At 34.9% G+C, this 25,470-nt stretch overlaps 3 protein-coding genes and 1 long non-coding RNA gene across 10 annotated transcripts in view; 1 reads left to right on the top strand and 3 right to left on the bottom strand.

Annotated features, from left to right (window-relative positions):
- Nucleotides 1–274: 274 nt before the first annotated feature.
- On the bottom strand, nt 275–7,062 carry LOC122040617 (ubiquitin C-terminal hydrolase 13-like). Of its 4 annotated transcripts, XR_006128663.1 has the most exons (9): nt 4,011–4,088; nt 3,337–3,402; nt 2,909–2,974; nt 2,635–2,721; nt 1,262–1,378; nt 1,098–1,172; nt 947–1,033; nt 610–868; nt 275–403 (listed from the first exon to the last, which is right to left on the bottom strand). XR_006128663.1 is itself a non-coding variant. In XM_042599990.1 (8 exons), the coding sequence occupies exons 1-8, from the start codon at nt 7,045–7,047 to the stop codon at nt 827–829; spliced, it is 555 nt and encodes a 184-aa protein (XP_042455924.1). In that variant the 5' UTR covers nt 7,048–7,062; the 3' UTR covers nt 275–826. The 4 variants fall into 4 exon arrangements, 3 of the variants coding, with proteins under 3 accessions (XP_042455924.1, XP_042455923.1, XP_042455925.1); XM_042599990.1 differs by lacking the exon at nt 4,011–4,088 and adding an exon at nt 7,033–7,062 and having other exon boundaries at nt 275–868; XM_042599989.1 differs by lacking the exon at nt 4,011–4,088 and adding an exon at nt 6,367–6,429 and having other exon boundaries at nt 275–868.
- A 1,605-nt stretch (nt 7,063–8,667) lies between these two features.
- On the top strand, nt 8,668–14,371 carry LOC122043502. Its single transcript, XM_042604136.1, has 14 exons — nt 8,668–8,700; nt 9,011–9,099; nt 9,196–9,364; nt 9,458–9,690; nt 11,190–11,377; nt 11,477–11,572; nt 12,045–12,166; nt 13,068–13,169; nt 13,251–13,366; nt 13,453–13,540; nt 13,630–13,832; nt 13,963–14,184; nt 14,238–14,290; nt 14,364–14,371. Exons 1-14 carry the CDS (start codon nt 8,668–8,670, stop codon nt 14,369–14,371), a joined length of 1,722 nt encoding a protein of 573 aa, XP_042460070.1.
- Nucleotides 14,372–15,144: 773 nt separating this feature from the next.
- Nucleotides 15,145–25,470, bottom strand: part of LOC122040614 (ubiquitin C-terminal hydrolase 12-like) — a 30,938-nt gene continuing 20,612 nt past the window's right edge. For all 4 annotated transcript variants that reach the window (XM_042599987.1, XM_042599988.1, XM_042599985.1 and 1 more), the window contains 7 exons: nt 18,207–18,272; nt 17,779–17,844; nt 17,505–17,591; nt 16,132–16,248; nt 15,968–16,042; nt 15,817–15,903; nt 15,145–15,738 (listed from right to left, as the gene is read on the bottom strand). In XM_042599987.1, coding sequence (XP_042455921.1) covers nt 15,697–15,738; nt 15,817–15,903; nt 15,968–16,042; nt 16,132–16,248; nt 17,505–17,591; nt 17,779–17,844; nt 18,207–18,272 — 540 coding nt within the window. In that variant the 3' untranslated portion in view covers nt 15,145–15,696. The remainder of the gene's footprint in view (nt 15,739–15,816; nt 15,904–15,967; nt 16,043–16,131; nt 16,249–17,504; nt 17,592–17,778; nt 17,845–18,206; nt 18,273–25,470) is intronic.
- Nucleotides 18,279–22,820, bottom strand: LOC122040616. Its single transcript, XR_006128662.1, has 3 exons — nt 21,892–22,820; nt 21,487–21,783; nt 18,279–21,380 (listed from the first exon to the last, which is right to left on the bottom strand). It is a non-coding gene; the product is annotated as an uncharacterized LOC122040616 (long non-coding RNA).

The raw sequence follows: 25,470 nt of genomic DNA, 5'->3' as shown, positions 1-25,470 counted from the left end.
AACTGGACCGGTTCAACCATTAGGCCATTCAGCTAACTTTTTTTTATTTCACTTTACACAAGATACCTTTCAACGAAGCTTTTCAATGATCCAGTCAGGCAGAGTGACTACTGACTGAACCGATCGATCAACTGAGAATATAAGATGCTATAAGTAACATTAACGATCACCAAGGGTAGAGAACTAATCACATCCAACTTATAAACAACAAATAGTGTTAAATATGAAGCAAAACGAAATGGACTGCCTGCTTGCTATAGATGGATAAACATCATTTAAAATTAAGAAGTTGCACTCGGTATTCTCGTCGTAGAGAAAAATTGTGTACGAGTCTGAACATGATACATGGAGTGGAGTCTTCGTCGGTTCTTTCTTGTACATGGTCATGGAACACTAAGGCAACCTGTTACATCAAATCGCCCTATTTTACAACCCAAGAAGAAAGGTCGAACATATAACGAAGGTGGTAAAGAGGGATAGACAAAAAAGTGAAAGGTCAAAAGAGACACCCAACTATACCCTATAACTGCCCTCCTAATCCAAAATCTTATATACCAAATTATACTGAACCAACAATGTGGAAACCTAATATAGGGAGAAAAGTTATACCAAGAACATGGGCAAACCATTACAGGAGCTGAAGATAGAGCACCGATTCTGTCGTCAACGTCCTCTCAGCAACACCAGAACAATTCTGGTGACGAGATCCCACTTCATTTCACCTCACCTTGCTGCATTTATTTCTAAAATCTACATGTCATTCTCCGCTATCCATGCACTTGTGAGATGACAGCATGGGATGTTTTGGGAGGGGATCTAGTCACTTTCAATTATAAATTTTCACTGGCTTCTCGAAGGTGTGACGGTTCTGCAGGGAAAACACAGTATTACTGATATTTTGCCAAATTGATGAAACAGAGTCATAACAAGCTCAAGGGAAGTTTACCTGATTAGTCGTGTAAGCTTTTTTTGGAGCAGTGTCGGAATGCTCTAAACCAAGATACTGCTCCCAGGCTCCATAAATATCTCTTCTCTGCACCAACTTAAACTATGTCATAGGGACTAAAAAACAGAAACAAACAACAAAATAAACATACCTGAAATCTATTGGATACAATGTCTGAATCCTGGAGGTATTCAGGACGTCCAAGTGATATAAAAGCAAACTTCCACTGATTGAACAAAAGAATTATATTAGATTCATTGACCTTTAAATAAGTACTAAAAGTCACAAAAGTAACAAGAAAAAATAGTAAAATACCTTTGAAAATTCATCATCGGGAACTTGCAGTTTCTTCTGAATGCGTATTTTGATATCGGTTAAAGTCTCACCTTCCTTAATAACAAGGAAGAAAGGCTCTCCAAAATTCTGAACTTGCTGCAAGGAAGCATTAAATGATTGATTTTGGGGATGAACAAAAGAAACATGATTAAGATAAATTAACTAATTATACCCATAAAATATGATATAAAAAACAGAGTTGAAAACAAAGAAAAAATAATTAAGAAAATGGAATGTCCGTTATTGGCATGTAAGAGAATTCAAACAGAGGGGGAAAAAAGGGGAAGTTTCATGGCTAGAAACAATTTTTTCAAGAAATTAAATCAGTAAATCACGTGGTGTAGGGTGTATTGACACCCACAACATAATCCAAGCTGAGAAACCCAAATAGCCATTGTGCAAAAGGGGAAACGATATTGAAAAGGCACCATAGATTTAAAATAAATAACGCCCTCAATAGTTCTGGGGTCAATTTTGGGTTCCTTCTCCATGGATATATGGTTCCGGCTTTAGCAGAAAATTCAAGTATGCAATGAAGCATATGGAAATCTCTCTCTATTAAATTTGAACAAACAGAAGCATGAAAAGAAATTGCAGAATTGATGGATAAAGACAATTGCATTAGTTGAGAAGAAAGAATTGTACTCTTAAAATATAACTAATACCTCACATATAAATGAGACGCAAACATAACATCCAACAAAAATAATAAAGTCTGTGGGATCAAACCTATTACACAATATAAAAAAATGAATCTAGTAACTTATAACTCTCGTTCACATAAAGTAGAAAACTACCTTATGTAGAAAATAAAAATGAAGAAGAAACACGCAACGCATGATCAAGACATAACATTTGTTGGAATTGAGAGACTTGACAATCCTGCCAGACTTTAAAAAGATATATCTGATTTTCAAATCGGTAAAATCTTCATGAATATCAAATGGAAGATACCATAATTCCTATGCTTGCTAATGAAATGACTTATCAAGGATTGCAGAGAAATTAGAATATATGTAGGAGACTTAATATCACGAGTGAGACTGAGTAAAGTTTGCCACATATATTACTTCAAAAAGATAATAAGATGTCAAACAGGAGAATGTAAAATCTTCACATCTCCACGAACTAGAGAACAGCATAAGAGAGACAAAAGACTAAACAATAAAATTATTTTGGCACTTAGCTCGGAAACCTTGTAGAGAAAAATGCTATGATAGAGGTAAAAGGAAACATACATGAATTTTGTTGGTGGAGAAAATAAACTACACCAGACTTTATTAGAAAAGATATGATTCTATTCTACTTTGTGAAGATATAGCAAAATGACAACTCAAACACATTAAAGTTACCATTTGGTTCTGATTAGAATCTCTAGTAAAGTGATAGACATGAATCAAGCGATCATGAAGGCCAAGGCTTTTCTCTTCCTCCGGAATCTGCAAGGACAATACTTATTAGAAAAATCATAAATCACAAATATATGTAACAAAACCACCCAAATTTGTCTTTACAATGATAGACCTGCTAGGTTACTAGCACATAAGACAGCATCATAATGAATATCAACAAAAAAAAAATTAATTAAAAGTAGCCTCCAATGAAAAATTGAAAATGGAAACTAACCTCCTCTGCACGTAAAGTCCAGTACTGATCATTAATGTTTTCAATTTTCTCACCTGGTGGAAATATCTGCATGGACAAAAAGTAAAGATGGAGGCAAGAATACTTCAAAAAAGCTTTGAGTAGACAGAATTTCCAACTGTAGAGGAGCATGGAAAATAATTGGTGAAAGTTACTAAATGTCCAACAGGATAGTATTTTTGTCAGTACATGCTATAGAAAAAGAAATACAAATGTGAGCACATTCTCACTTTTAAGGTATATGAGACACTTTGATTTGCTAAAAGGCCAGTAATACCTTTCAAACGTAGCTGAGCAGATAATTAATTTTCTGGACCAATCCCATATAAAAGTAGTCAAAATACTAACAGTAACCTTGCTTATGTAAGCTTTTCAACCTTCCACTAAAAATATCAATAATAAAATGGTACCTTGTAGATCTTGTGATAGAAAACCTCAAGTAATCTGACTTCAGCATCAGGACGAGAGAGCTCAACCTAAATGGGGAAAAAGAACCATAAGAAATTGTAAGCTATACATCAAGCAGTAAAACCATGAGTGATAGTATGGATATCAGAAATTATATAAAGAACTATGTATAGACCATATTGGGTTGTGGGATCAGAATCAAAATTAAAAAAATAAAATAAAATAAAAAAAGAAAATAAAAGATATTTCAAAATAAAAAAAAAATGTGAATTATAGATAATCAAACATGAATATTACACATTGCAGAAGTTTTCCTTTATAATCTCAAATAGTTTCTGTTTCCAATAAGTCAAAAAATATAAATTACTAATTAAACTAATAAAAATAATTAATTAACAATAAATTGTTAATAATTGACGAAATAATATTAAATTAATTTTTGAAGTATTAATATAATTAAATTTATAAACAATTATATGTACTTATTAATTAGCTGTTCAATTTAATGATTAACAAATAGACTAATATTAATATTTAATTAATTTATATATGGAGGGTCATTCCGTGATATATTTTAGGAACACATGCAACTGCCCCCACGGGCAAGCACAGTTGGTACTTGCATGTGATGTCGCTGCAATAGGTCATGTACGAAATACATTGCGGGTCACCTAACCCCATGCAAAAGGCCACTGTGTTGGGTAAAGCCCACGTGATTTACTTCCCTTCCAAATCGCATTGAACATCCTGGAGGGGCCCCAAGGTGAGGGTTATCACATTTTAACCTTTGAATTCCTAAAGGTTAAAAGGTTAACCACAACGGCAAAAATTCCTGAACAACGCACCAAAGGAGCAGCAGGGTATGATCTTTTCCTAGATCAAATGATTGACATACCTGCAAGAGACAGAATGCTAGCAAAGACAGGAATAACTATGGAATTTCCAGAAGGATATTATGCAAGAATAGCACCAAGATCTGGAGCAGCATTACATCGGAAGATAGATAAAAACGTGGTGGAGAAGTGGGAAGTGGAAAATAAACAAGCACAACAGTACTTGTTATACAATACCAGTGGAAATTTTTACAATGGATTACAAGGATTGTCTTGAGTATTGGCTGTTTTAGCTCAGGAACTCAAGAAAGGCTAACTTAGAACTGAGTAAGACTTCGAGTATTTCTCGCCTGCCTTGCTAAGTTTCACACACTAGGATTATATAGGCGTTCTTAGGAGAAGATAAGATAGACCGAGTACACATTTATGGGCCCCATCGCATCTTATCGTATCTTTTCCTTTACAGCTGCCTTATCCCACTTACACTCAATTATTGATTACACTTTATAAAGGAACGGCTCCCAGGGGCTCAGTTCCTTAGAATATATACAAGTGTCCTCTCTGAGTGTCGAACAAGCATAGTTGTCTTCACCTTTAATGAGTGATGCAATAATAGAGCTTATCGTTTCAGCCAGTTGGTCTTTAATAAAGAGAGGAGCATCTTTGGTCTCATTAATTGTCGCGTCAGTTGTCCTGAACAAATCCTCTTGATCGTCATGAATATATGATACTGTGGTCACATAATGAATTAATCGGGACAAAGCATCAGCTAATTCATTATTGGTTCCTTCTATGTGCTCAAAGTGCATATCCACTCCTGTTCCTGTGATATAATCCACAAAAGATATCCATCTAACCCGAGAAGGTTTATTTTGTGCGATTTTGGTGAAGAACTTTATAATTGCATGGCAATCTGTTCTGAGAGTAACTTCTTTTTTGTCCAAGTAATGAATCTTCATAGCAGATAATGCTTCCATGCACGCATATATTTCTGCATCTATTGTTGCTTTTACTGAGGGAAATTTTCCGCTTGCGTATGCACAAACTCGTTCTGTGCTTCTTGAGTCAAATTTTGACTTTTTCCACCTGCAAATTCCGCCCCATCCTTCCATTGAACCATCTGTTTCAATAATAATATATGAGTCTCGGGAAGTTCTAAGTCTAGAAGTTCTTGAACTATTTTTCTGATTATTTCCCAATCAGAAGTTTTAAATCGTCGATCACCATTAGGGGAAGTCTTGGAATACAAAGGACCTAAGAGAGTACTTAGTTTCTTTATATATGGCCTGGCATAATTGAGAATCCCTAGCCAGGATCTAAGCCCTTTTAGTGTCTGTAGTTTCTGCTCATCAAAGTCGATGATCTTTTTAATAATATGTTGTTGTAGCTTGATCCTTCGATTTCTCACAGTAGCTCCCAGAAACTCAATTTCAGTTTGTGCCATTTTTATCTTTGAGGGTGTAACACCAATCCCTCCTTTGCACATATATCTAGCACTTTTGATAAGTATTGTACATGAGTTTCTTCTAAGGGTGATAAAACCAGTATATCATCAATATATACTATTAGAAATTCTTCACAATCTTTGAAACAGTTATCCATTTTTCGCTGGAAAATTGCTGGAGCATTTTTAAAACCGAATGGCATGACTAGCCATTCATAAAGACCTTGTGGAACTAAGAAGGCTATCCAGGGGACTAAATCCGGATTCATCATTACTTGATGGAAACCTGACTTTAAATCAAATTTAGAGAATATCCTGTTGTTTCCAATTTTCTTCAATATGAGGTTAATACCTAGTAATGAATATTGATCTTTGTAGGTATTATCATTCAACGTTTTGTAATTGAATACTAACCTCTCTTTCCCTTTCTTTTCTTTGTCTGTTGCCGGATCAATTGTTGTCCCTGATTGCACAATGAAGGTCATGGTTCTATGCCTGCTAGTACTTGGTCTAATGACCTTTAGTGACAATAAAGTCTCAATATGTGATTTAAAACTAGCTTCCATGGCAGGAGTAATATGTTTCAATGGTTTATCCTGAATGGTTAAATCAGGATTAATTATATCCAGAGTGCAAATAACTTTATTCTTTGCCAAATGTAAAATAGGGGTTTCACCAATATAACCGGAATCCTTTAATCTTTACATGATAGGTGCAAATTGTAACTGGAAATTGGTATTATATCCAAAACATACCTTTGAATTCAATTCTTCATTCAGTGTTATAAATTCTTCTTCCTCCATTTCTAGTTCTGGTATAGCATGTGCCTTCCGGGGTAGTATTGATGGTTGTGATACTCCTGTAAAATGTTATTTCTGTCCCCTCAATTTGTAGCCCACCTGCTACTGTTCTGATAAAGTTACAGCCCAAAAGCATTTGAATCTCATCCTTTAAATTCATTTGCAATTGATAAGTAAAAGGGATTCGAAACTTGTGACTACTTATAGTCATCATACCATCTTTAACCTCTTTCTTTGTTTCCTGCTGTGAATTTATCCCCGAGAAAACCACTTTATAATTTATTTCTTCAAAGGCCTCCTTTGGAAGGGCATCTTGACAAATACAACATTTTGTAGCACCAGTATCCAGGATGGCTTGTACCTTTGTATCTTGAATTCCCGGAATATGAAAAATAATTTCCATATTATATAATCTGTTAAGCAAGGATTTTGTTGGTGCCGAGAATGCCGCTTCGTTAGTGGAGCCAAAAGATCCAGTATCTCTTGGTGTGGATGTTAATATTTCAACTTCTTCTATTTGAGGAGTAATTATTTTTTTAAGAATGAATTGTGCTATGATGTCACCTGCTTCAAGGGAAATTAATGCATCTGAATTATTTATAATTAAGATTTGAATTTCACCTCTATAATCAGCATCAATTACTCCTGCTCTGATATCCATCTTCCGATGTAATGCTGCTCCAGATCTTGGTGTTATTCTTGCATAATATCCTTCTGGAAATTCCATACTTATTCCTGTTTGTGCTAGCATTCTGTCTCTTGCAGGTATGTCAATCATTTGATCTAGGAAAAGATCATACCCTGCTGCTCCTTTGGTGCGTTGTTCCGGAATTTTTGCCGTTATGGTTAACCTTTAGGAATTCAAAGGTTACCTCTTTCTTCTTTTCCTCCTCCTTCCCCTGTTTGAAAGGCATAAATTCCGAGTCAGATACATCATCATCTGTGTCTGCAATTATTATGGATTTCCCTTTTTGTTTATGAAAAGATGCTTGCAGATGCTGTGTGTAGTCTAGTAATTCCCGTATAATCTCTTCTTGTTTTTGGTAAGGAGGTACTATTGGTATCTCCTTATATGGAATGGTTTTGCCTAAATAATACTTAGCACAATATGGGCAAGCCGTCATTCTACAATGCAGACAATGAATTCGCATAGTGTCAGTTGTAATCATTTTGCAAAATGTGCAATAAAGATATTTGGAATCCGAGACGGTGGTATTTTCCTCCCAATTATGTTGGCAATTTTTCATTAAGTCGCCCACATAGATACGGGATCGCCATCCACATTCTTCATCTCTCATCATGAAAACTCCTTCCCATTGTAAATCTTCTAGAGCATACTTTGCATAATTGATAGGGCCGACTTCTCCTTCTGAAAGACTACAAATTGCATCAGAATCAGGTTCATTTAAATCAATAGACAATATATCATAATCAGAAGGTAAATCTAATTGGTCCATGATAGTTGCTCTGGCAATATTTCCTGTTTTTCTTTTACAATCTCTGGCAAAATGTCCAGGCTCCCCACAAATAAAACATTTGCATTTGTGTTGTTGTTCTGCTTTCTTTTTTTAAAAAACTTGGACATGTGTATCATGGGGTTTCCCTTTGTAAGTTTTTGACTTTCGTAAGCCAAATTTCTTTTGTTTTCCTTCATAGTAACCAGAAATTGGTATCTCACTACAAAAAGTCAATTCTTTAACGTTTCTCTGAGTTGCTGCTCTTTTGCAAATCTCTGCAAGATATTGATAAATAAAATGTATTCTAGACATCACACCGATCTGATTACTTGCATGTCGTGTCTTAAAGGCAGCTTCAACATCATTTGCTATTAATGGGGGAAGCTTTATGAATAATTTATCAGATAATTCAGGACTAATGAACATTCTTCCTGATTTTGTTGCTAAAACTTTGTAATCATTCAGGAAATTAAATATATCTTTCATATTAGAACAAGTAAGTCTTTGGAGATCAATATATGTCTGATCTTGTTCTACTATCGTACCTTGGTAGGGATCTTCTAATAGAATGAATCTTCGAATGTCAGATAATATATTTTGAGTTTCTCCTGCCATTTGTATCAGCTCCTCATATTCTTGTGCATACATCATTCTCCATTGAATCCACATTTTCTTCTCGTTTTTTCCCAGAAGATTTTCAATATATTGTACCTTTTGCTTATTATCAATCCAGGTACGCTCATTAACCAAGTTATTAGTAATTGATTCTCATCGAGAAATAACATCATGGTACTGGCCTATGTCTTCTGGTATGACCAACATGGCCCCAATAGTTTGTTGGGCAAGAAAGTGTCCATGTTTGATGACCATTGATCTTCCTTGAATTTGCCTTTGTACAACCATTATCTGGAAATTGTATGTTCCTTGTGCTGGAGGATAATTAATCAGTCCCCATTAATTAGTGATACCCAATTGTACGACCATTATCTGGAAATTATTGTGAAGTTTATGAAATGGATCCCAACAACAGAGGAACACGAGGAATTAATGGGCGGATTAATTATCCTCCAGCACAAGGAACAACTCCACACCTAAATAGCAATACGTAACTGAACGCTAAATTGGATGAATTTGCTAAACAGGAATTCTCTAGTGTTGATGGATATCCTAATGTTATTCCTAACCCTTCTGATCCTTCTTTACCAGCTGAGGGCAAAACATCAATTTTGTGGTATTACTTGCTTTTCTTGTACTTCAAACTATCTTCATTTAGTTTCACTGTTCCTACTAATGGACAAATTAAAGAGAAGTTCCTTCTTTAATGCAGTGAAAATGTGACTATGTTAAATAAAACTGAAGGTGCTGATAAAACGTGCATAGAGAAAAATTACCAAGGTTTCAGGAAGATTGATAGATGTAGCCAAAATATGCTGCGCAATGTTGTGGAGCTCCATATGGGAGATGAGAATCTTGATATTCCTGCCAAAATTGATATGGTATATCTTCTGCAAATTTGCTATCTCTCTAGTTTATGCTCCTAACTTTGTTTGGTACCATTTCTCATCATGTTCATGTGATGTGTTTCCTAGGAAAAAGCCCTAAAGGAGTTGGATGCTCGTAATATTCCTACCAATTCAACTTCGGTGCCAGTTGATTCTGGAAAAATTGACAATCAATCTCCAAATTCAAGTGCTTTTTGTTCTGAATTTGAGATGCCAGGTCCTAGAATTACTTCTGAGTTTGAGATTCCAAGTCCTAGAATCCCTTTTGATTTTACCTTGAAAACCAGCTTGCGGTTGGTTTTATCATCCTCTGTTAAATGGTGAGTGTTATAGTCAGACTCCTTAGATATATTCTTTGTAAATTGTAATATGTACAAAGTTTAAACATGCTGAGTCTATAGTCATTTATTGATTTCTGTATCTAGTTATCAATTGGTGACACTCTATACCTAAATTTAATGAGGTGCAAATTGCTTATTAAATATGCTTTGTTCTATAGACGATGGAGACCATAGTTTAGTGACAATAAGTAAAAATTTGAATGAGAAGATGGATTGTATCTGCTAAAAGCAAATGGATAGTGATCTTTTGTGTGGACTGTTTCTGGGATACAGTTTCTTTTCCCTCAATTTTCTAAGTATGATTCCACTAGTTTTTAACTTTTTATAATTATGATTCTAGTTTATAAGCACATGACATGATTTAGATGTCCTAATTTGTTCATCTCTTGAGCATCTCTTTTATTTTTATATGCTGAGAGGTTCAACCTTTAGACTTGTTCAAATTAGTGTCTAGCATATTCTCATTACTAAGTTTTGACATATATGGATTTTTTTAGAAAATAATTTCGTTGGTTTTATTAACAAGAATGGTATAAATTTGGTTTGTTGGACTTGTTTGCTTAGCCCTTGTTAAACTAATAATTAAATTAATGTGGCATCAAAGAAGGTATTACTGTCGATGTGGTGAGGTCATTTACACCTTTCATAAGAATCTACTTGCATATACTACCTACTGAATATCTGATGCAGAAGCATATACACAACACCTTGTTCCTTGTTTTATTTATGATTCAAGTGAATTGCCATTTAATAGCCTATCTATACCTTTTAAGGTGATTTCCAGATAACTTCTTGGTATGGTAATCCATCTGCATGAACTTAGTTGTGCTCACAGTTTATCGTTTGATTCTCTTGGTGAGTGTGGATATCTGTGGTTAGAGACATGTATCATTAATGCTAATGCTATGGGTTAGCTTTATTCCAATGATCGAGACAATGGTTTATGTCTGCTGGAAACAATTGGATTGTGATCCTTTGTGTGGACATTTATTTGTACTTCTCATCTATCTTCTCCATACCTGTGTTGTCCTACACCTTGACTCTGACACTTTAAGTGTGCACTTAATATTTCTGTTGATCACATATAAAAGATTCTAGAAATAACTATGTTAGGCACTACCTACATTGGTTATTCGTATCCAAGTACGAGTAACATAGTTTCCAACTTTGATTCTAGTTTATAAACACTTGATACATTTAGATGTTCTAATTTAGTCAGGCCAGGTCAACCTATTGCAACTTGGCTTGAGCACTCATGTTGGTTAGGTGATTTGTTTCGGGTAGTTCTGAGCATAGAAAAAATTGAACTGGCATTGGGATTTGTTGATGTTTACGAACCAGCTTGTCTGCTTTGGACTTTGTTATTATTGAATACTCCTGATTATCATAATTGTTTTCAGTATATTCTGATGCCGAATTTGTAGTCTCTCTCCATGTTTTATCGCCTTTGATGAAAAAAAGGTTAATTTCGCATGTAGGTGTCACAGGTCATTTGCAACTCCTTCAATTGATGCAAGTTGTAATCCATACAGCTTGTGGTCAACAACTGTAGATGGTGCTACTCCCCAGGTGAAATTCTATAAATCACTGCACTCATGGGTATATCCTCAGTCTTCTCTACCTGCTTCAGTTGTGTCAGTTTTGGCCTCATCTGCTGGAAAGGATGGTCAGTTATTGAACTACTTTTCTTTTTTTATATATTATTCTTTTGTATAGGTTGGCTACTGACTCTTGTATTTTGCCATTTATATTCATAATTTTTTAGACTCACACTTTTGGCTGAAAAGGCAGCAGGATTGGGAAGATTCGTTTCGAAGCCTATACTACATGCTAAGAAAGAACATTTGTAACATGTTCTATGGTATTTCACTAAACTTTAATCATATTAGTCTTCTATCATCTTCAACAACTATTTCACTAAATAGTTGGTTAGACAACCTGCATCTCTCTTTGCTGTTACTACATTATTATGACCTGAAGAATTATTTTTTTATGTGATGGCTATTCTTGGATAAACAGGCATTGCAATTCTGTGACAGACTAAAAAATAATTTATACAAATTACAGCTTACTATTACTTGGCGCAAGAAGTTACATGCATTAAGAAGTCTTCAGTTAACAATGTTATCTGAATTTATAAAGATTTGATTATACCGTCACAAAATACTATGTTTTCTAGCACAGCATTATTTGTTTTTATGAAGATTTGATTATGGCATCACAAAATACTATGATTTCTTACACGTCAATCTTTATTTATTGATGCTGACCTCTCCTTTATTTTATTCAGAATGCATTCTTGTATGTGCATTTGATTCTTGTGAAAATTGCAGTTTATACTGTGCAGTTTGTGGTTTTGTTCATTGGGGGCAACTTACTTGGGAAAAAGAAGCGCTCATGTAATGCTTACATATCACAATCTACACATGGTCTACGATCCTTGCTAAGAAAAAATGTATGCTCAGCTATTTCATTAGGTAGCTTGGATTGCATTTATTATTCTTAACTTCTAGTCTAATCATTTAAATTGCATACTATATGCCTCTCTGCATTTGCTTGGAACGAGGCAAATGTTTCATTGAGTATCAACTGAATAGAACTTACGTTTTCATTATCAGACAGTGATTAATATATTCATGGTAGGTAACAATTGATCAATACAATTTAGTTGTGCTCGTTTCATAGGTATGGTAAAGAACTCACTCAAAGAAAAACTGATGAGAATATTATTAAAAATTAAAGAATACATTGCATAAGGATGTGGGAGCTCTCTTATAGAATGTAAAAAAGATTTATTCTCCTAGAAACAAGGTCTAGTTTTATCTGATTTATAGTAATTAGTAAGACTCAATAATGGGTCTTTATAACTAAGATTTTAAAAAATGGAATAAAAATTATATATATAGATATATATATATATATATATAAAATTTACTAGTTAATAGTTAGTTCCTAGAGACCAACTAGAGTGATGGCTGCCAAGTTGATGAAGCAAGTAAATTGGGTTTGTTGAATATACACTTTTGAGTTTTGGAGTTGAATATACGCTTGTGAAAAGCTAATGAGTTGGTCGAAAATATGGGAGAAGATGATAATATGTTGCAACTTCAAAATAGGAAGCACACACAGCAATAACTAAATGACACAATCTGAAATCATAAAATCACACAAAAGTATCAAATTAATTATTATTTTTTTTAATAACATCCTAATTTTTTTATGCTCATAGATGAACTTTTTCAGACAATGGAGAAAAGGATTTAGTTGCGTTCATTTTGAAATTTCATTTTCTGTTGAGAAGGGTTGTAAATAGCTAACTTCTTTGTCTGATAAACTTTGAACTTTATAATTATCAGAAAATAAGTTTTACTATGCCATTTGGTGAAGTTGAAGTGGATAGATCAACTGAGGATGACTTGGTTGAACTTATGGAAATTGAGAAGAAAAGATTGGGCCAGGTATCAATAACTGTCTTTTCAGGCTTTGCTATGCTTTATAACTTAACTCAAGCATGATGATAACTTGTGATCATTATGCAGATTTTCCATCCAAAATCTACAACGGGGGAAGTGGATAACAATACCTCTCGGTCCCTCCTTTCATTTAGTGGGCATGAGGAGGTCCAATCCCTATATGATATACTCATAAATTATAGGTATTCAATTTCTAACAGCTAACTGTGAACGCAGCCTTAAAAGAAATCGTTGACTGCTAATTGTTTACTGGCTATGTGCTCTTTAGGGAAACCTTGAATTCCTTTACTGGTTCAGATGTTCCTGTCTTGTATGCATCTGTCCCATTCCAGAATGCAACTTTACATGTTCCAGAGGTAAGTGTGCATGCAGACTTTTTGTGATCACTGTTCTTGTAATGCTGTTTCTACTAGTATGCTTACTGAAGATTTCTGCTGATTTTTAGATGACATGTAAGGAGATACGGAAAGGTGATATGGTCGTTCCTTCATCCAGTGGCTCAGATGCTAGCTATACAGAAACTATACCTGGTATATCCGTCGGTGATCTTTGCTTTAGTGTCGAACTAAAGGATGCAATTATTCCGCCATGGGTTGTGTATGGTGTTTGGTCTGTGATGAGCTCTGAGGGGACTACTTTCCAGTCTTTGTATGTTCAGAATCAATGAACTCCTTTGGTTAATTTAATCTTAGTCTTTAACAATTCCTGCATTGTACATCAATGACATGCGTGTTTTGAAGGATACATTTATGTATTTATTTATTGTTTTGTTTTGCAGTCTGAAGACGGAACCTACTTCACTTGCCCTAAATGTTGCTCTCAAATCTATCTGCTCTCAAAAAGAAGTGCCTGATGGTAATGCCTTTGGGCTTCCTGCTGCGGTTATGAATCCTTCTCTGAGAGGTGCAATTCTGGAGCGGCTCAGTTTTCTGATGGTGTTTATACTGCTAACATCACTTCCATCCTCGATGATTAAAGAAACCAGTCCGGTAATGGAAAGGTGACACTTCCTGCAACTGTTTATTTACGTAAATTTGCGAGCCTTTGCCACAGATGTTCAAGCAGCTTGTGCGTCCGGAAGTCGGAATCAGGCCGTGGTGCCTGTGGTTTGTCTTGTCTAACCTGGAGTAGCATTTCATGCTGCACATTTTGTACTTATGTCTGTATCTTATTTTGTAGTTCACTAACATATGAACTAAACTTGCTTATAGACACAAGTTATTTCTGGTGCAAATTTACAATTACGTATTCTCCTTGTTCTGGTGTGTTTATCTCCAAAGGCTTTTATATTGTTCTATTTATTCTTCTTCCAAAGTTTGTCTCAGCATTAGGGACTAACCTAGGTTGGTTGTTAATTTGGTTTCACTTTAGTTAACCAATTCATTATGTAAGTACTTTGTGAAAAAAAAAATCACATCAACAGGATTGTAGTTGACCATAAGAGATTGTCATCCAAGAATCAATACTAATTATTATTTTATTAGCTTAGTTCATTCCATTTCAACTTTAACATGCCATTTTATTCTTATTGTGGATTAAGTTATTCAATATTGGAAGGACAATGGTTTATTCAATAGACTTCAATTCGCACGTGCATTACGATATCCAAATTTTAATTCAGTTTCAGGTGGAAAATCACGACCCAAAAGATGGACACTGAACACGAACAAACAGCAATGTTTTTATAACTGGACCGGTTCAACCATTAGGCCATTCAGCTAACTTTTTTTTATTTCACTTTACACAAGATACCTTTCAACGAAGCTTTTCAATGATCCAGTCAGGCAGAGTGACTACTGACTGAACCGATCGATCAACTGAGAATATAAGATGCTATAAGTAACATTAACGATCACCAAGGGTAGAGAACTAATCACATCCAACTTATAAACAACAAATAGTGTTAAATATGAAGCAAAACGAAATGGACTGCCTGCTTGCTATAGATGGATAAACATCATTTAAAATTAAGAAGTTGCACTCGGTATTCTCGTCGTAGAGAAAAATTGTGTACGAGTCTGAACATGATACATGGAGTGGAGTCTTCGTCGGTTCTTTCTTGTACATGGTCATGGAACACTAAGGCAACCTGTTACATCAAATCGCCCTATTTTACAACCCAAGAAGAAAGGTCGAACATATAACGAAGGTGGTAAAGAGGGATAGACAAAAAAGTGAAAGGTCAAAAGAGACACCCAACTATACCCTATAACTGCCCTCCTAATCCAAAATCTTATATACCAAATTATACTGAACCAACAATGTGGAAACCTAATATAGGGAGAAAAGTTATACCAAGAACATGGGCAAACCATTACAGGAGCTGAAGATAGAGCACCGATTCTGTCGTCAACGTCCTCTCAGCAACACCAGAACAATTCTGGTGACGAGATCCCACTTCATTTCACCTCACCTTGCTGCATTTATTTCTAAAATCTACATGTCATTCTCCGCTATCCATGCACTTGTGAGATGACAGCATGGGATGTTTTGGGAGGGGATCTAGTCACTTTCAATTATAAATTTTCACTGGCTTCTCGAAGGTGTGACGGTTCTGCAGGGAAAACACAGTATTACTGATATTTTGCCAAATTGATGAAACAGAGTCATAACAAGCTCAAGGGAAGTTTACCTGATTAGTCGTGTAAGCTTTTTTTGGAGCAGTGTCGGAATGCTCTAAACCAAGATACTGCTCCCAGGCTCCATAAATATCTCTTCTCTGCACCAACTTAAACTATGTCATAGGGACTAAAAAACAGAAACAAACAACAAAATAAACATACCTGAAATCTATTGGATACAATGTCTGAATCCTGGAGGTATTCAGGACGTCCAAGTGATATAAAAGCAAACTTCCACTGATTGAACAAAAGAATTATATTAGATTCATTGACCTTTAAATAAGTACTAAAAGTCACAAAAGTAACAAGAAAAAATAGTAAAATACCTTTGAAAATTCATCATCGGGAACTTGCAGTTTCTTCTGAATGCGTATTTTGATATCGGTTAAAGTCTCACCTTCCTTAATAACAAGGAAGAAAGGCTCTCCAAAATTCTGAACTTGCTGCAAGGAAGCATTAAATGATTGATTTTGGGGATGAACAAAAGAAACATGATTAAGATAAATTAACTAATTATACCCATAAAATATGATATAAAAAACAGAGTTGAAAACAAAGAAAAAATAATTAAGAAAATGGAATGTCCGTTATTGGCATGTAAGAGAATTCAAACAGAGGGGGAAAAAAGGGGAAGTTTCATGGCTAGAAACAATTTTTTCAAGAAATTAAATCAGTAAATCACGTGGTGTAGGGTGTATTGACACCCACAACATAATCCAAGCTGAGAAACCCAAATAGCCATTGTGCAAAAGGGGAAACGATATTGAAAAGGCACCATAGATTTAAAATAAATAACGCCCTCAATAGTTCTGGGGTCAATTTTGGGTTCCTTCTCCATGGATATATGGTTCCGGCTTTAGCAGAAAATTCAAGTATGCAATGAAGCATATGGAAATCTCTCTCTATTAAATTTGAACAAACAGAAGCATGAAAAGAAATTGCAGAATTGATGGATAAAGACAATTGCATTAGTTGAGAAGAAAGAATTGTACTCTTAAAATATAACTAATACCTCACATATAAATGAGACGCAAACATAACATCCAACAAAAATAATAAAGTCTGTGGGATCAAACCTATTACACAATATAAAAAAATGAATCTAGTAACTTATAACTCTCGTTCACATAAAGTAGAAAACTACCTTATGTAGAAAATAAAAATGAAGAAGAAACACGCAACGCATGATCAAGACATAACATTTGTTGGAATTGAGAGACTTGACAATCCTGCCAGACTTTAAAAAGATATATCTGATTTTCAAATCGGTAAAATCTTCATGAATATCAAATGGAAGATACCATAATTCCTATGCTTGCTAATGAAATGACTTATCAAGGATTGCAGAGAAATTAGAATATATGTAGGAGACTTAATATCACGAGTGAGACTGAGTAAAGTTTGCCACATATATTACTTCAAAAAGATAATAAGATGTCAAACAGGAGAATGTAAAATCTTCACATCTCCACGAACTAGAGAACAGCATAAGAGAGACAAAAGACTAAACAATAAAATTATTTTGGCACTTAGCTCGGAAACCTTGTAGAGAAAAATGCTATGATAGAGGTAAAAGGAAACATACATGAATTTTGTTGGTGGAGAAAATAAACTACACCAGACTTTATTAGAAAAGATATGATTCTATTCTACTTTGTGAAGATATAGCAAAATGACAACTCAAACACATTAAAGTTACCATTTGGTTCTGATTAGAATCTCTAGTAAAGTGATAGACATGAATCAAGCGATCATGAAGGCCAAGGCTTTTCTCTTCCTCCGGAATCTGCAAGGACAATACTTATTAGAAAAATCATAAATCACAAATATATGTAACAAAACCACCCAAATTTGTCTTTACAATGATAGACCTGCTAGGTTACTAGCACATAAGACAGCATCATAATGAATATCAACAAAAAAAAAATTAATTAAAAGTAGCCTCCAATGAAAAATTGAAAATGGAAACTAACCTCCTCTGCACGTAAAGTCCAGTACTGATCATTAATGTTTTCAATTTTCTCACCTGGTGGAAATATCTGCATGGACAAAAAGTAAAGATGGAGGCAAGAATACTTCAAAAAAGCTTTGAGTAGACAGAATTTCCAACTGTAGAGGAGCATGGAAAATAATTGGTGAAAGTTACTAAATGTCCAACAGGATAGTATTTTTGTCAGTACATGCTATAGAAAAAGAAATACAAATGTGAGCACATTCTCACTTTTAAGGTATATGAGACACTTTGATTTGCTAAAAGGCCAGTAATACCTTTCAAACGTAGCTGAGCAGATAATTAATTTTCTGGACCAATCCCATATAAAAGTAGTCAAAATACTAACAGTAACCTTGCTTATGTAAGCTTTTCAACCTTCCACTAAAAATATCAATAATAAAATGGTACCTTGTAGATCTTGTGATAGAAAACCTCAAGTAATCTGACTTCAGCATCAGGACGAGAGAGCTCAACCTAAATGGGGAAAAAGAACCATAAGAAATTGTAAGCTATACATCAAGCAGTAAAACCATGAGTGATAGTATGGATATCAGAAATTATATAAAGAACTATGTATAGACCATATTGGGTTGTGGGATCAGAATCAAAATTAAAAAAATAAAATAAAATAAAAAAAGAAAATAAAAGATATTTCAAAATAAAAAAAAAATGTGAATTATAGATAATCAAACATGAATATTACACATTGCAGAAGTTTTCCTTTATAATCTCAAATAGTTTCTGTTTCCAATAAGTCAAAAAATATAAATTACTAATTAAACTAATAAAAATAATTAATTAACAATAAATTGTTAATAATTGACGAAATAATATTAAATTAATTTTTGAAGTATTAATATAATTAAATTTATAAACAATTATATGTACTTATTAATTAGCTGTTCAATTTAATGATTAACAAATAGACTAATATTAATATTTAATTAATTTATATATGGAGGGTCATTCCGTGATATATTTTAGGAACACATGCAACTGCCCCCACGGGCAAGCACAGTTGGTACTTGCATGTGATGTCGCTGCAATAGGTCATGTACGAAATACATTGCGGGTCACCTAACCCCATGCAAAAGGCCACTGTGTTGGGTAAAGCCCACGTGATTTACTTCCCTTCCAAATCGCATTGAACATCCTGGAGGGGCCCCAAGGTGAGGGTTATCACATTTTAACCTTTGAATTCCTAAAGGTTAAAAGGTTAACCACAACGGCAAAAATTCCTGAACAACGCACCAAAGGAGCAGCAGGGTATGATCTTTTCCTAGATCAAATGATTGACATACCTGCAAGAGACAGAATGCTAGCAAAGACAGGAATAACTATGGAATTTCCAGAAGGATATTATGCAAGAATAGCACCAAGATCTGGAGCAGCATTACATCGGAAGATAGATAAAAACGTGGTGGAGAAGTGGGAAGTGGAAAATAAACAAGCACAACAGTACTTGTTATACAATACCAGTGGAAATTTTTACAATGGATTACAAGGATTGTCTTGAGTATTGGCTGTTTTAGCTCAGGAACTCAAGAAAGGCTAACTTAGAACTGAGTAAGACTTCGAGTATTTCTCGCCTGCCTTGCTAAGTTTCACACACTAGGATTATATAGGCGTTCTTAGGAGAAGATAAGATAGACCGAGTACACATTTATGGGCCCCATCGCATCTTATCGTATCTTTTCCTTTACAGCTGCCTTATCCCACTTACACTCAATTATTGATTACACTTTATAAAGGAACGGCTCCCAGGGGCTCAGTTCCTTAGAATATATACAAGTGTCCTCTCTGAGTGTCGAACAAGCATAGTTGTCTTCACCTTTAATGAGTGATGCAATAATAGAGCTTATCGTTTCAGCCAGTTGGTCTTTAATAAAGAGAGGAGCATCTTTGGTCTCATTAATTGTCGCGTCAGTTGTCCTGAACAAATCCTCTTGATCGTCATGAATATATGATACTGTGGTCACATAATGAATTAATCGGGACAAAGCATCAGCTAATTCATTATTGGTTCCTTCTATGTGCTCAAAGTGCATATCCACTCCTGTTCCTGTGATATAATCCACAAAAGATATCCATCTAACCCGAGAAGGTTTATTTTGTGCGATTTTGGTGAAGAACTTTATAATTGCATGGCAATCTGTTCTGAGAGTAACTTCTTTTTTGTCCAAGTAATGAATCTTCATAGCAGATAATGCTTCCATGCACGCATATATTTCTGCATCTATTGTTGCTTTTACTGAGGGAAATTTTCCGCTTGCGTATGCACAAACTCGTTCTGTGCTTCTTGAGTCAAATTTTGACTTTTTCCACCTGCAAATTCCGCCCCATCCTTCCATTGAACCATCTGTTTCAATAATAATATATGAGTCTCGGGAAGTTCTAAGTCTAGAAGTTCTTGAACTATTTTTCTGATTATTTCCCAATCAGAAGTTTTAAATCGTCGATCACCATTAGGGGAAGTCTTGGAATACAAAGGACCTAAGAGAGTACTTAGTTTCTTTATATATGGCCTGGCATAATTGAGAATCCCTAGCCAGGATCTAAGCCCTTTTAGTGTCTGTAGTTTCTGCTCATCAAAGTCGATGATCTTTTTAATAATATGTTGTTGTAGCTTGATCCTTCGATTTCTCACAGTAGCTCCCAGAAACTCAATTTCAGTTTGTGCCATTTTTATCTTTGAGGGTGTAACACCAATCCCTCCTTTGCACATATATCTAGCACTTTTGATAAGTATTGTACATGAGTTTCTTCTAAGGGTGATAAAACCAGTATATCATCAATATATACTATTAGAAATTCTTCACAATCTTTGAAACAGTTATCCATTTTTCGCTGGAAAATTGCTGGAGCATTTTTAAAACCGAATGGCATGACTAGCCATTCATAAAGACCTTGTGGAACTAAGAAGGCTATCCAGGGGACTAAATCCGGATTCATCATTACTTGATGGAAACCTGACTTTAAATCAAATTTAGAGAATATCCTGTTGTTTCCAATTTTCTTCAATATGAGGTTAATACCTAGTAATGAATATTGATCTTTGTAGGTATTATCATTCAACGTTTTGTAATTGAATACTAACCTCTCTTTCCCTTTCTTTTCTTTGTCTGTTGCCGGATCAATTGTTGTCCCTGATTGCACAATGAAGGTCATGGTTCTATGCCTGCTAGTACTTGGTCTAATGACCTTTAGTGACAATAAAGTCTCAATATGTGATTTAAAACTAGCTTCCATGGCAGGAGTAATATGTTTCAATGGTTTATCCTGAATGGTTAAATCAGGATTAATTATATCCAGGGTGCAAATAACTTTATTCTTTGCCCAATGTAAAATAGGATTTTCACCAATCCTTTAATCTTTGCATGATAGGTGCAAATTGTAACTGGAAATTGGTATTATATCCAAAACATACCTTTGAATTCAATTCTTCATTCAGTGTTATAAATTCTTCTTCCTCCATTTCTAGTTCTGGTATAGCATGTGCCTTCCGGGGTAGTATTGATGGTTGTGATACTCCTGTAAAATGTTATTTCTGTCCCCTCAATTTGTAGCCCACCTGCTACTGTTCTGATAAAGTTACAGCCCAAAAGCATTTGAATCTCATCCTTTAAATTCATTTGCAATTGATAAGTAAAAGGGATTCGAAACTTGTGACTACTTATAGTCATCATACCATCTTTAACCTCTTTCTTTGTTTCCTGCTGTGAATTTATCCCCGAGAAAACCACTTTATAATTTATTTCTTCAAAGGCCTCCTTTGGAAGGGCATCTTGACAAATACAACATTTTGTAGCACCAGTATCCAGGATGGCTTGTACCTTTGTATCTTGAATTCCCGGAATATGAAAAATAATTTCCATATTATATAATCTGTTAAGCAAGGATTTTGTTGGTGCCGAGAATGCCGCTTCGTTAGTGGAGCCAAAAGATCCAGTATCTCTTGGTGTGGATGTTAATATTTCAACTTCTTCTATTTGAGGAGTAATTATTTTTTTAAGAATGAATTGTGCTATGATGTCACCTGCTTCAAGGGAAATTAATGCATCTGAATTATTTATAATTAAGATTTGAATTTCACCTCTATAATCAGCATCAATTACTCCTGCTCTGATATCCATCTTCCGATGTAATGCTGCTCCAGATCTTGGTGTTATTCTTGCATAATATCCTTCTGGAAATTCCATACTTATTCCTGTTTGTGCTAGCATTCTGTCTCTTGCAGGTATGTCAATCATTTGATCTAGGAAAAGATCATACCCTGCTGCTCCTTTGGTGCGTTGTTCCGGAATTTTTGCCGTTATGGTTAACCTTTAGGAATTCAAAGGTTACCTCTTTCTTCTTTTCCTCCTCCTTCCCCTGTTTGAAAGGCATAAATTCCGAGTCAGATACATCATCATCTGTGTCTGCAATTATTATGGATTTCCCTTTTTGTTTATGAAAAGATGCTTGCAGATGCTGTGTGTAGTCTAGTAATTCCCGTATAATCTCTTCTTGTTTTTGGTAAGGAGGTACTATTGGTATCTCCTTATATGGAATGGTTTTGCCTAAATAATACTTAGCACAATATGGGCAAGCCGTCATTCTACAATGCAGACAATGAATTCGCATAGTGTCAGTTGTAATCATTTTGCAAAATGTGCAATAAAGATATTTGGAATCCGAGACGGTGGTATTTTCCTCCCAATTATGTTGGCAATTTTTCATTAAGTCGCCCACATAGATACGGGATCGCCATCCACATTCTTCATCTCTCATCATGAAAACTCCTTCCCATTGTAAATCTTCTAGAGCATACTTTGCATAATTGATAGGGCCGACTTCTCCTTCTGAAAGACTACAAATTGCATCAGAATCAGGTTCATTTAAATCAATAGACAATATATCATAATCAGAAGGTAAATCTAATTGGTCCATGATAGTTGCTCTGGCAATATTTCCTGTTTTTCTTTTACAATCTCTGGCAAAATGTCCAGGCTCCCCACAAATAAAACATTTGCATTTGTGTTGTTGTTCTGCTTTTTTTTAAAAAACTTGGACATGTGTATCATGGGGTTTCCCTTTGTAAGTTTTTGACTTTCGTAAGCCAAATTTCTTTTGTTTTCCTTCATAGTAACCAGAAATTGGTATCTCACTACAAAAAGTCAATTCTTTAACGTTTCTCTGAGTTGCTGCTCTTTTGCAAATCTCTGCAAGATATTGATAAATAAAATGTATTCTAGACATCACACCGATCTGATTACTTGCATGTCGTGTCTTAAAGGCAGCTTCAACATCATTTGCTATTAATGGGGGAAGCTTTATGAATAATTTATCAGATAATTCAGGACTAATGAACATTCTTCCTGATTTTGTTGCTAAAACTTTGTAATCATTCAGGAAATTAAATATATCTTTCATATTAGAACAAGTAAGTCTTTGGAGATCAATATATGTCTGATCTTGTTCTACTATCGTACCTTGGTAGGGATCTTCTAATAGAATGAATCTTCGAATGTCAGATAATATATTTTGAGTTTCTCCTGCCATTTGTATCAGCTCCTCATATTCTTGTGCATACATCATTCTCCATTGAATCCACATTTTCTTCTCGTTTTTTCCCAGAAGATTTTCAATATATTGTACCTTTTGCTTATTATCAATCCAGGTACGCTCATTAACCAAGTTATTAGTAATTGATTCTCATCGAGAAATAACATCATGGTACTGGCCTATGTCTTCTGGTATGACCAACATGGCCCCAATAGTTTGTTGGGCAAGAAAGTGTCCATGTTTGATGATCCATTGATCTTCCTTTGAATTTGCCTTTGTACAACCCATTATCTGGAAATTGTGTTGTTCCTTGTGCTGGAGGATAATTAATCTGCCCCATTAATTAGTGATAATTAATTGTACGACCCATTATCTGGAAATTGTGGAAATTGTGAAGTTTATGAAATGGATCCCGAACAACAGGAGGAACACGAGGAATTAATGGGGCGGATTAATTATCCTCCAGCACAAGGAACAACTCCACAATTTCCAAATAATAGGCCGTACTAAGGCAAATTCAAAGGAAGAGCAATGGATCATCAAACATGGACACTTCCTTCTGCCCAACAAACTACTGGTGCCATGTTGGTTATACCAGAAGACATAAGTCAGTATCATGATGTTATTTCTTGATGGGAACCAATTACTAATAACTTGGTTAATTAGCGTACCTGGATTGATAATAAGCAAAAGGTACAATATATTGAAAATCTTCTGGGAGAAAACGAGAAGAAAATGTGAATTCAATGGAGAATGATGTATGCACAAGAATATGAGCTGATACAAATGGCAGGAGAAACACAAAATATATTATCTGCCATTCGAAGATTCATTATTAGAAGATCCCTACCAAGGTACGACAGTAGAACAAGATCAAACATATATTAATCTCGAAAGACTTACCTGCTCTAATATGAAAGATATATTTAATTTCCTGAATGATTACAAAGTTTTAGCAGTAAAATCAGGAAGAATGTTCATTAGTCCTGAATTATCTGATAAATTATTCAGAAAGTTTCCCCCATTAATAGCAAATGATGTTGAAGCTGCCTTTAAGACACGACATGCAAGTAATCAGATCGGTGTGATGTCTAGAATACATTTTATTTATCAATATCTTGCAGAGATTTGCAAAAGAGCAGCAACTCAGAGAAACGTTAAAGAATTGACTTTTTGTAGCGAGATACCAATTTCTGGTTACTATGAAGGAAAACAAAAGAAATTTGGCTTACGAAAGTCAAAAACTTACAAAGGGAAACCCCATGATACACATGTCCAAGTTTTTTAAAAAAAAAAACAGAACAACAACACAAATGCAAATGTTTTATTTGTGGGGAGCCTGGACATTTTGCCAGAGATTGTAAAAGAAAAACAGGAAATATTGCCAGAGCAACTATCATGGACCAATTAGATTTACCTTCTGATTATGATATATTGTCTATTGATTTAAATGAACCTGATTCTGATGCAATTTGTAGTCTTTCAGAAGGAGAAGTCGACCCTATCAATTATGCAAAGTATGCTCTAGAAGATTTACAATGGGAAGGAGTTTTCATGATGAGAGATGAAGAATGTGGATGGCGATCCCGTATCTATGCGGGCGACTTAATGAAAAATTGCCAACATAATTGGGAGGAAAATACCACCGTCTCGGATTCCAAATATCTTTATTGCACATTTTGCAAAATGATTACAACTGACACTATGCGAATTCATTGTCTGCATTGCAGAATGACGGCTTGCCCATCTTGTGCTAAGTATTATTTAGGCAAAACCATTCTATATAAGGAGATACCAATAGTACCTTCTTACCAAAAACAAGAAGAGATTATACGGGAATTACTAGACTACACACAGCATCTGCAAGCATCTCTTCATAAACAAAAAGGGAAATCCATAATAATTGCAGACACAGATGATGATGTATCTGACTCGGAATTTATGTCTTTCAAACAGGGGAAGGAGGAGGAAAAGAAGAAAGAGGTAACCTTTGAATTCCTAAAGGTTAAAAGGTTAATCACAACGGCAAAAATTCCTGAACAACGCACCAAAGGAGCAGCAGGGTATGATCTTTTCCTAGATCAAATGATTGACATACCTGCAAGAGACAGAATGCTAGCAAAGACAG

This window comes from Zingiber officinale, chromosome 2A (genome assembly GCF_018446385.1).
Source record: "Zingiber officinale cultivar Zhangliang chromosome 2A, Zo_v1.1, whole genome shotgun sequence".
Taxonomy (NCBI): domain Eukaryota; kingdom Viridiplantae; phylum Streptophyta; class Magnoliopsida; order Zingiberales; family Zingiberaceae; genus Zingiber; species Zingiber officinale.
Note: the sequence above shows the minus strand (reverse complement) of the source record. Positions and strands in the feature narration are given on the sequence as shown.

Coding starts and splice junctions, on each gene's coding strand:
- LOC122040617 (XM_042599991.1), bottom strand. CDS start 4,073: ATGCGATTTGGAAGGGAAGTAAATCACGTGGGCTTTACCCAACACAGT. Junction 3,403..4,010: donor ACAGTGGCCTTTTGCATGGG/GTTAGGTGACCC, acceptor TTCCCCATTTAG/GTTGAGCTCTCTCGTCCTGA. Junction 2,722..2,908: donor GGACTTTACGTGCAGAGGAG/GTTAGTTTCCAT, acceptor TTGTCCTTGCAG/ATTCCGGAGGAAGAGAAAAG.
- LOC122043502 (XM_042604136.1), top strand. CDS start 8,668: ATGTCTTCTGGTATGACCAACATGGCCCCAATA. Junction 9,365..9,457: donor TTCCTGCCAAAATTGATATG/GTATATCTTCTG, acceptor TGTGTTTCCTAG/GAAAAAGCCCTAAAGGAGTT. Junction 14,185..14,237: donor ACCAGTCCGGTAATGGAAAG/GTGACACTTCCT, acceptor CCTTTGCCACAG/ATGTTCAAGCAGCTTGTGCG.